The following is an 11,838-nucleotide window of genomic DNA, read 5'->3' as shown; positions in this document are numbered from 1 at the left end:
TCGATGATTTACCAAGCATACCATTGTTGAAACGCCACCTGTACAATATTAAGCTCTTACAAGGATTAAAAAAAGAAAGAAAGAAGCAACAAAAATATTTGGTAACAAATATTTACAAGAAATGTTCCACCATTGGAGACGGACATGGGAAACATGGGTTATTCCCATCACTGACATTAACATATTAACATCTTTCACAGTAGGTAAAGCTTGTCACGAGTTGCTTATGTCAAGAAGTGCTCACAACACAGAAAATGATTCCACATCAACCCTAAGGTGTCCTTAAACATATTATAGTTAGTATCAGTGTCCACCTTCTGTTCCTGGAAATTGCAAAAAAAGAAACAATAAATGCATGTAAGATCTTCCATGTACTGAAAAATAAGCTAATGATAAGTGCAGAAATATGAAATAAACAGAAGAATTGCTTGCTCCATATGATTCATTGCAAGCCAAAAAAAAAAAATCATTGAACCTAAAAACAGCTAAACGTAAAATATTTTCATTGTAATCTTCCATGTTGAAATTCTTCATAAAACTCTTGGAAAAATTTTGCATTTCATTGAAATTTTCTATGCCGAAATTGTTTTGCAACTCAACGGTGAAACTAGAAACAAGATCTGGAAAACAAGTACTTCAATGATAAATTTCTGAATAGCAATAATTTCAACATTTATTAAGTCCCACATTAAAAGAGAAGGTCAAGTGAAAAAGTTTGAATGCAATAAATACCAATTACCAGTATGTCTGAAGCTAATCGCTTCAACTTCAGAGTAATCTCCAACGCAGACTCCCCAGTAGAAGACTTAAAACTAAATCGATCAGCATGTCTTACCTTGAGCCTCAGTGATGAGCTTTCATACAACTTAACTTCTGTGTGCCAAACCCCACTAACACGATACCGAACCCTCAAGTTTGACTTCCCTAGGGGCCATCTCAAACAACCCTTCACTCCTGGATCTAAAACAGCTGAATTAATCAGATTTCTAAGGCTCTGCATTTCATCATCCTGGAAGAACACATATAATCAGTTTGACCATAGATGTCATTCTCAAGGATAACTGAAACAGATATAAACAAAAACATTGGAGTCTCAAAAGATAGACTCCCACAAAAAAGGTAAAAAAAAAAAAAAAAAAAAAAAATCAAATAAGGAACCTCATTGTACAAAGCAAAAGTATTAAAACTTTTTAAGCCTACGAGTTGGCAATTAAAACTTTGATTCTGATGATTTTGTTTTTTACTTCAACCATTTGTTAACTTTCATGATGTCTGGAGGGAAAACTCTCATAGATTGTAATCCTCAGTGAAAAGGTATTATATATATGACTGTATGTTTAACTCTTTGGGCTTTGTCTTGTATTTCTTCTTTCTTCATCCTTTAGAAAATAGACCTTGGCCAGATAAAATCAAGTTATAGAACAAAGATTTCCTTCTACTGCTTTAAAGTTGTTTTTTCCTTTGTTTGAAATGAATAAATTTTCTGATTAGTAACAACAAATATAAAATTAACATGATCAGAAAATAGAAACAAAGTTATGCAAATTATTCTACCTAAAGCATCTAATGCGTAGGTTTGCACATTAACTTACAGTTAAGTCAGCGACAACACTCTTGGTTCATAGCATCAGCCTCAGGTCTAAATTCTTATCCACGCATGATATGTCTATGACCATTTGACGAGCATGGTTCAGTTCAATCTACAAGAAAAATATCTCTGATTGAGCATGAGGCTCTACATACAAAATAAAGATGAATTTAAAGTGAATATAAAATATTTTTGGCAATTCAAAATATAAATAAACAAATGAATTGAGTCAGGTACTTAAAATTTCTTTATGTCCCTGATATATTACCCAGATCCAAATCCCGTGAAGCAAAAGGCACTCTTAAAGAAGGGCAAATTCAAGTTGGTTCATAATCAGCAAGGTTTTTGCAATTTAACACTCAGGATCACACCTGTAATGGTACATATACTTTGGTTTATATCAGAGCTTCTTACTCCTGCATAAGCAAGTCCTTTACAAACAATTCAAAAGAGTTGAAAACTATTTCTTTTTTCTTCTTCTTTTAATGGTGAATTCCATTTAAATGTTTCTAGGAAGACTTCAAAAAAAAGATCTTAATCAGATTCTAAAAATTTCTATCCTTATCCTGTTTCGTCTTTTCTTGTTTATAATATAGTAGTTCCACCACTTTTTACGTCAAAATTCATCTCACAAACTCAGTTCAATCCATTTTCTTTTTATTCAAAAACATAAATATAGGTACTGCTGACAGCTTCATTTACCTCTACAGTTCCTGGTAGAATTAACTATATTATATGAAGTACATGTAACATGATTGTAATAGACAGGTGTTTAGAAGAACAATTACCCAGATATAGTATACATCCTTATCTGCTTCAAAATCAACTCCTACTTTTGGCACAACTTCACTTATAATGTTTTCCATATAAGACATAGGAACATTTGTATAAAATTGTCTTCGCAATTGTTTCAGAGTGGTTTCAGCTACTGGATCTTTTCTGACCTTTTCTATGTTCACAGAATAGTTCCTGCATCACAAAGATTAATCTTATAATAGCTGCTTAGTCCAATTTTTTTGTCACTAACTATTAGTACATATGTTTGCTTCACATTACAAACTAATTGAGCCGCAGACTGACTAGAAGGGGAAATACATTTGGTACATAGAGTATCATCATTATATGGTTAGAAATAGGCCAGCCGGCAGATTGATTGTTTTCCCAATTAAATATGTTATGTAACTGGTCAGTCAAGAAAAAGTGAGGCTGGGGAAATGATAAACGAGTTACTAGCACCAACAATCAAGCAATTCTCAGGTAAGGCAAGGCATCAACAGCAGTGCTAGATATGTGCTTTTGCAAAGTGTTTCCATCTTCACAAAGGACAATGGAAGTCAAACGAAGGGTTTGAGTGAACTAGTAAATCATAACAAAAAAAGTCGCCAATGCCAAGGCAAAGAGGTAGCGTGCATGATAAATCATTGTTTTAATTTTCTTTACTTTGGCTTTTTAAGAAATATTACCCAGAGTTTCTAATTCAGAGATTTAATTCACTCCTATCCCTTCCATGGGAATAGGTAGGGGACAACCTCATAATTTCCCTCTATTTCAACTGCTAATTCTTAATTGAACATAAGATTCTCGTGACAGTCTCAGTCATGTTGGCTTATGTAACATCCCTAAAGAAAGAGAAATCAAGGACGCATTAGCCAATAAAGCAAATCAGTTCTTTACCCACGAAAAAGAATTTTGCCAAATCTAGCGACCAATACTGGCTTTACTTTCTCCAGCTCTTTGCACTCCATTTTGTTCCTCAGATTGTTAAAAGAAGTCAATAAATCTGGCCATGCATTTTTAGCAACAAAGTCCCTCGTTCGACTTGATATATTCCCTCCCACTTCATCATTACCTACAAACAAGAGAGAAAACGATCAATACCACTACTTTAAACACTAGAATGAAATTACAAAAAAAAAAGAAAAGAAAAGAAAAAAAAGTATAATACATTAAGATAATACTAAACAGGGCATAACACCACCTTTATCTGCATGATTGTTCACTAAAACTAGGGACTTTTCTCCTATAGCCCGCTCAATGGGCTCTGAAATCGGCTCAAGGTGGACAAATGAAGGAAATTGGTGATTATCATCCAAATCAACAACGAACCATGTGTATACGCATTGGTCTGCAAAGATAATCTTCCCAACCCTGTCTACATTATGCTGAGATGATCTCAAGTTCAAATCTCTCTTGACATGTGGAGCAAGCAGCTCTGCAGTTGGAGATGGACGGTTGGAATCCTTTGAGTCGCTTGTGTGGTGGAATATAAGCCATAAAGATATAGCAACAATCTTAAACCCTGTTAGAATCAATCATCAACAACGGAACTTTGCCGAATAAAACCACTATCCTAATTAACACCCAATTCTTGCAAAAATCAACAAAATAATAGAAAAACCCAAAATCTCTAATACTGTAACCTCAAAACCTCTGAAAATAATAATGAGAATTAAAAAAAATAATAATAATAAAAAAAAAGAAGTAAGAAATGTTCCTAAATCTTCCCTCATTCATTGTTACTCTTTTCTTTGCCATTTTTATGTAGATTCAATAGCATCTATAATCACAAAAGAAGGTGATTATTATGAGAAGAAAGAAAGAAAATCTAAAGTTTTCACACATAAGTCATCAAAACACACCAGAGAGTTCAAAGGGTTTAGAGGGTAAAGTGGATGATCTTGAACAGGCACGCCAAGAAATAGAAGAATCGCAGCCATGTGCTCTTTCATCAAGAAGATATAAAAGTGGGGTTCGGTAAAGTAAATGGAGAAATTGAAAAGACTGCTTTTGCTAACAGTGGATTGGATGGAAGTGAAAGTGAAAGTAGAAAGAGAGTGGTTTAGGCTCCCCTGTATGAGAAAGAGAGTGCCACTGACCAGTCCGGAGCTCGAAGGAGGGTACAAACTGGTCGAACCGGGTCCAATAAAGTCCAAAGTTAATGCGGTTTGAATAATACTTTGCGTGCTTAACTAGTGATCATACATAGTATCAGTACTAAACGCATGGTATCCGTATTATGCTTTAAATTAGTACGCTGATTAGTAAAATTCGTTAGTACGTATAACATTACCCATGCGGTTTTATGTTCGAGCCTCAATCAATAACAACTGGGCTAATATTTCATACTCTAAAAGAGTGGGCCTGGGCTGCTTAAAAGAGGATACCCTAAATGTAGGATTAAGTCATGTTGGCTTGCAAAAAAGAAGGGTCAAGAACAGCGTAGTAAAGGTTTAGGGTTGTTAGTGTTGGAGTTGTCGACTACTTCAGTATTAATGGGTAACGGAGACGCACTCGGAGATTTCTTTTAAGTTACTAATTCCTTTTTGGGTTGGGCTTAGGAATAAGAATCCTTGTAAAACTAGGTTTAATCTCTTAAACCTAGTATATAAACATACTTTTCTTTTGTTATGTGTGTGAGAGCAATTCATTCATTGAGAGGTGAGGCATATTGCAATAATATTGACTCAGTTGGATATAGCCTACATTGGGTGAACCAAGGTAAATCGTGCGTATTATTTTTTCTTTATTTACCGTTTGATTTGGTTTACTATTATATTTTGTTCCTGTTGTTGTCTCTATTTCGTTCAGTTAGATGTTCTCTCCGACGCACAGGTTAATCTATAGTTGAAGTAACGGTTTCTGCTTTTAGATGAAAAAAGCAGTAAAAGTCCATGATATCATGAAGGTATTACTGAGTATCACATCAGATGTCAATATATACATACATACTAAGTAATTATTTCATTTAATAACTATCAATTTACAGAACGATGAGATATTACATGCAAAATTTAACATGCAAGACTACATTCATACTTAAATTGTAATTTAATAACTAGTCATTTCAAAATTTCAATAATATCCTATAAATCCTATAAACTTTTCATTTCTTGAAATTCAACTGATGGCTGTTTTTCTTGTATGTATTTCCATGAACAGATGATGAAATTCAACTTTTTCTTTCTCAACTGCTTTAGGTTCCAGGCCTGGAAACCGAAGTACCTTTTTTACAGCTTCAGTTTGGAAAACTTAATACTGGCAAGAGTGGTCTTGCCTAGTCTTTCTTGGCTGCTCCAAATTTTTGAACTCTAAACTCAAATTCAACAGCTCTCATTTCTTCTCAGATTCCGAAACACAATCACAAACTTGAATATTTTCTGTCAGCTCCATGATTACTCTGCTCAACAAATGGGATCGGCATCTGTTTGATCTCTGTTCATAGCAATAGATGAAATATAATCAAATTTAAGTAATGAAAAGGTAATCTGTAAAAATAAATCATAATTTGTTTTGCATGAAGATATTACATATTTAATCTATAATTATATTTATGCACATATTTTGATTCTAGTGGGGACCTTGTTCAGCTGCAGGCATCGCCCAATCACCAGCACTCCAAGATTAGGCATTGCACAACTGAAATCGATGAACTTGATTCAGACCTCCAGTCAGAGCATAGATATGGGAAATATCTTAGCTAATTCATTATTCCCTAATATATGGGGAAGAATTCCAATCTGAAATTCAGACTAAAAGTTCTTAGATTGAAGTTTCGGTTTCTGTGCATGCAAATTGCTAATATCTCCATGAATACATGTTAATTTCCTGGATACTTCAAATCACTACATTTAGTGCAACCGATGGTCTTCTATAGTGTCATTTTGGTTAGACCTTCTATTGCAGAAGAAATATTTCTTTAAGACAAAATTTAGATTAGAAGAGCTATTGCAAGTTGCTTTCTTTCCTTAATATATATATATTTTTTATTTTTGAAACTGGCATTTACTGCTTGACAAAAATAACACTAGGTACACGTCTCAAACGAGAACATGTTCAGAATGCAATATGTCGATGGGAGAAATTTGTGAGGACTTTGTTAATAAGGAACAGAGGAAAACAGGGGACACTGTTTTTGATTGGCGAAGCTTTCCACAAATCTTTACAATTCATTGACCTTTTTATTGAAAGAGAAACGGTTGTACTTTCTTTAACTCCTCCCACAATTTCTCAGCTGCAAAACAAACTATTTAAATCAATAATACTAGCTTTACAAACATCTCTCGCTAACACCTCTCACTAACCCCATGTGGCAGCTCGTAAGTAGCTTGATCAGGAGAGACCCATGCGAGTTGATCAATTGTGAACTGACACGTCGTATTTGTGAGTAGAAAGTTAGTAAGAAGTGTTTGTAAGTGTAGTATTATATATATATATAATTTTAATGTAAAAGCAGCTTCATAGAAAAAACCAACTAAATCCATTGAAACAGGGGAGATGTTTTTTATAGGCAGACAACAAGAATGACCATAACAGTAGAATAGCAACCACATTTTTGAGTAGATATTACACAAAAAGTTTAAAAAAAAAAAAAAAAAAAAAAAAACTCTTTGCCCTACAACATGGAAACTACAACAAGACAACATGAATAGTTGATATTGCATGTTGATAACAAGCAAATACTACACCATTATTGATGACACTACACACACGAATTACAAGCAATACAAAACCTTTATTACAAGAAAAAGCCATAATCATCCTCGGTGATCACTGGAAGAGATGGATTCATCAACGTCATTCTTCACCTATTCATGACAATAAAAGATTTACATCCGTCAGCTAAATTAATTCATAGGATAAGTAAAAAAAAAAAAATGTAAAAAAAGAAAAAAAAAACTGATAATTTCATTTGAAGCGACAACGAGCGGTTTCCGGTAACAAGAGACTTGTTCAGCTTGTTACAGTAACAAAATTTATATTAAAATGATCGTCTCTAAATGATCTATCTGTCTATATAACTTTAAACTGGAAAAATGCTTGCATTTATCCGGGATCTGACCGAGAAAATGCGACCACATGAACTTTCTCCGTCATATATTGGCCAAACGTTGCATTGGACAAAGCCTTCAGCTATCCAAAGGCGAATTAATCTACCAAATCTAATTTCGTAGCCTTCTGGAAACACACCAAGGTATAAGAGACATTTTCTGAACTTTGGCAAGCCATGATAATCCTAAAAGATGGCAATATCCCTGAAATAATTTACACCTTCAGCAGTGCAAATAGAGGCTACTGGGTTGCTTAAGAGCCAATCTTGAACTAAATCAAAGCAAAGCTGCATGTGCGAGAAAAGGGAGAAGTTAGTAGCTGTGAGTTGTGGTTACATATCGCAAGAAGTTTCAGTTTCAGCATGGAGAATGGAGGGTTGAAATCACCAACTACTTCATCCAATACTTAATGTTTAACACAATGATCACATAGGAGGGCTTAACAGAAACTGTAACAAGGTCAAGTTGATTTCTGTAGGCTGTATCCACTCAACATGTAAAAAATTTCACCAAGTACAAAACAATCACAAGAGAAAGAAAATATTTTAACATCATGTTCAAGTAGGAGAAAATATATATCATATAGAAATCCAAATCCTGTAATTGCGTCTTCTTCCGAAATACAAGCAATTACTAAGGAAATGACAACAGATTGACAGCACTCAGCAATTAGGAAATAGTAGATATTAGATACTGATCATATAAATATAAATAGTAGATATTAGATATTAGGAAATAGTTTTACAGGATCAGAGTATTGTACTTTTTGATAAGCTAATCCATCTATTACCGGTCCTAGACCTGTTAAGTTTGAAGACAGGAATCTTGGAGTTAAGAAAGATGGTGCTGTTTGCTGATAAAGTCAAAGAAAAACTGATATAATGTTTGCCAATAAAGAAGATTTGTAAAGACAATAACTTTCTCTTCTCTTATGTATGCCACGAATGTATAACTGATTTTCCCAATTTAGAGAATGCAACAAGTATGATGTTAACAATGATACCTCATCTATCACCTAATATTGTAATAGCTGGTAACTGAATTTAAGAGACAGGCTATATTCAAAAGGCTTATTTGTTTTAAGAGACTGACCTGTTGTTTCAGTACTCGTGGAATGGGTTTAGTGACCTTGTCCCACTTCTCTTTTTTAATCATGCAATAAACCCCCTTCAACATCATATTAAATACAATTTTCTTTAGGTTATTGAGATGCTCAATTCCAGTTGGAATCTCCTTCAACAGTGGGCATGATTCCGATCCTCAGCAATGTAAGATTAGGCATTGTACCTTTCTCCATCTTTGAAAGAGTCCTAGGATCAAACGAAAAAAGAAACCGGAAAGCTGTTACACTTTCTCAAGAAACAAACACAAAGAGAAACAGAAATTTCCAGAATTGCAATTTTATTGATAACCTTCATCATATAATCCAATTCACGAATTTGTTTGATACTAGACATGAGTCCACGTTGGCAGTAAGTATGACTCGTACAGATTAATAACTACAATTGATTCAAAAGAAACACAAAATTAAAGTATTTCAGCTGTTGATTTAGGAACTACAACTTACTGATCTTTGACCCAAAAATGAATAAAAGTCCTGCAACTTTGATCTGAACCGACAGCACTTGATTTGGCAATCCATGTGATTTTCAATATTAGAAGATCTGATCCATTCAACATTCAATCAACAAACACAAAACTCAGATTTGTGCAAGAACAGAGAGGAGAAGATGACTTAGCAAAAAAAGAGAGGAGAAGAAGAAGGAAAACCCTTGCTTCACTATGTAATGGAAACGACACCGTTGGACTTATGAGAGCTAACATCCATGTAACGGAACTTCGTTGACAGCCGCTTACTCTTTTTAAACAATAACACTTGGAATATTTTCCAGAATCCAGAATCCAGAACAGAACTCTTTCAAATTGCTGCTGAACCAGATGTTAAAGCTCAAATCTCCAAACTTTTTTCTTCTGATTTTTCAGTTGTACCCTTATCTCTGATCGTTGATTCACTAACAATCTTCATCCATTTCAATCCTTTGAAGTTGTAAAGATACAAATTTTGAAACCTGTACATCAGATCGTGGACTTTACAACTTGAACCAAATTTCTGTCAAGTATTCTTCGGCAATATGCTCTGATGGGAGGTGGTGGCTGTATTTGACAAATCCTTCCTCTTTTTGTAAATGAACTCATCAGATCATGGACTCTACAAGTTTTAGCTCCTACAAACATCCAAGCTTCTTTTAGTAAGCTTTTTCAAGTAATTCTTCTGCAACGTGTTCAGATGGGAGGTGGTTGTTGTGTTGGACAAAGCTTTCAGCTATCCAGAGGCGAATTAATCTTCCAAATCTAATTTTGAAGCTTTCTTGAAACAGACCAAAGTATAAGAGACATGACTTGAGATGGTGAGGGAGATCATCATAACCTTCAGACAAAAACAGGGGACCTCAATAAAAGTCTGAAAAGAGTGTATGATTCATGGAATATATAAGAAATTGAAATTGTAAAGCATCAGAACTCCATTTCTCTTTGATGCTTTGAACTTCTTTCTTTACACTTGTCAACAACTTGGTTTCTTGGACAAGCAAGGAGCCCAAGGTTTCTATAGCAAAGTTCACTGTACACTCTGCCATATCTGATAACCTCTTTCTTGATCACTCCATGGTTAAGATGTTTGCTCATGGATACAGTGTTGTGTGTACATCTAGAAAAAGCCAGATATCCTAATGGGTTCTCCAATTTTCTTTTATACCATTTTTCCAAGTGTGATTTTCTTTTTCCTCATGCCATGAGATTAAAAATATATATTATAAAATTGATTTTATGTAAAAGCAGGTTCATAGGAAAACAGGGTAAAACAGGCGAAATGTTTTTTATAGGCAGACAACAACACAATGATGACTATAACAGTAGCAACAACAACCACATTTCAGGGTAGATATTACACAGAAAGTTCAAGAAAACTCCCAACCCAACAACATGGAAATTACAAGAAGAAAACATTGATAGTAGATATTGCATGCTGATAACAAGCAATACTACACCATTATTGATTACACTACACATGAATTAAAAGCAATACATAACCTTTTTTACAAGAAAAAGTCATAGTCATCCTGGGTGATCATTGGAAAAGATAGATACATCAACATCATACTTCATCTATTCATGACAATAGAAGATTTACATCTGTCAACTAAATTAATTCAGAGGATAAGTAAAAAACAAATGTAAAAAAAGAAAAAAAAAAAAAAAACTGATAATTTTGTTTCCAGCAGCAATGGGCAATTCCCGATAACAGGAGACTTTTTCGGCATGTTGTGGTAACAAAATTGATATTAAAGTAATCGTCTCTAAATGATCTATTTGTCTATACAACTTTAAACTGGAAAAATGATTGCGTTTGGCCAAGATTTGACAAAGAAAGTGCGGCCACCTGAACTTTCTCTATCAGATCCTGGTCAAAAGTTGAATATATTGCAAAATATAATTGCAGATATAGATAGATCGTTAAAATTAAATTACTTTGATACCACTATTGTTATCTAATATAGCCAAAACAAATTTCGGCAATGGACCAGCAACTGTTGGTATTGGATTCAGGCAGCTGGAACTTAATCAATTAATTAAGATAAATTAAAAAAAAATGCTTTAAATAAAAAAAAATTATAAGAATATTTTAATTTTACTTTTATTATGATAATCAATTATTATGTATTTATAAAAAAATTTAAATAATTGATGATTCTTTACAATTACTACGAGATTAGAATTACGTAGTTTCTTACAAGCTAATCCAGCTATAAAATTATTTTTAGAGTTTGTAGTGATATGGTGCTATTTCCTGATAAAATACTAAAACAATTTAATAGCAAAGAAGTGAATTTATGAGAAACACACTATTCAAAAGGCTTGCTTGTTTTAGGAGACTGGCTTGTTGATTTTGTGATGGGGCTACTCGTTACTCGACCTCAATTCTTTTAATAATCTTCTCCAAATCTTCTACTAATAGAGATGACAGATATTTACTAACGTAAAAAAAGTACATTCTAAATGTTTTCTGTTTATAGGTGACACGTACTTGTGGAATGTATTTAGTGACATTCTCCCAGTTTTCATTTTTTATCATGAAATAAACCACCTTCAACATCATTTCAAATACAACTTTCTTTAGGTTATTGAGATGCTCAATTCCAATTGGAATCTCCTTCAACAATGGGCATGGTCCAAGATACAACACCGTAAGACTAGGCACTGCACTTTCAATATCATCATGCATAGTAGTGGTTTAGAAATTTCTGTTAGGGTGGGCCAAAATAAAAACTAATTGCACATAACATTCATATTCTGTTTTTCTAGTCAAAATTGTCACAAAAAGAAAAAAAAAATTACATATTAATTTTTTTTTTTTTTTTTAAT

At 33.6% G+C, this 11,838-nt stretch overlaps 1 protein-coding gene across 1 annotated transcript; it reads right to left on the bottom strand.

The window, feature by feature from the left end:
* Nucleotides 1-11,698, bottom strand: LOC116142349. Its single transcript, XM_031427775.1, has 8 exons — nucleotides 11,501-11,698; nucleotides 4,228-4,378; nucleotides 3,567-3,887; nucleotides 3,263-3,437; nucleotides 2,377-2,557; nucleotides 1,593-1,700; nucleotides 740-1,009; nucleotides 1-323 (listed from the first exon to the last, which is right to left on the bottom strand). The coding sequence occupies exons 1-6, from the start codon at nucleotides 11,696-11,698 to the stop codon at nucleotides 1,620-1,622; spliced, it is 1,107 nt and encodes a 368-aa protein (XP_031283635.1). The 3' UTR covers nucleotides 1-323; nucleotides 740-1,009; nucleotides 1,593-1,619.
* Between the last annotated feature and the right edge of the window lie 140 nt (nucleotides 11,699-11,838).

Source organism: Pistacia vera, unplaced genomic scaffold (assembly GCF_008641045.1).
Source record: "Pistacia vera cultivar Batoury unplaced genomic scaffold, PisVer_v2 Contig407, whole genome shotgun sequence".
Taxonomy (NCBI): domain Eukaryota; kingdom Viridiplantae; phylum Streptophyta; class Magnoliopsida; order Sapindales; family Anacardiaceae; genus Pistacia; species Pistacia vera.
This window is presented reverse-complemented; position numbering and strand designations above follow the sequence as displayed.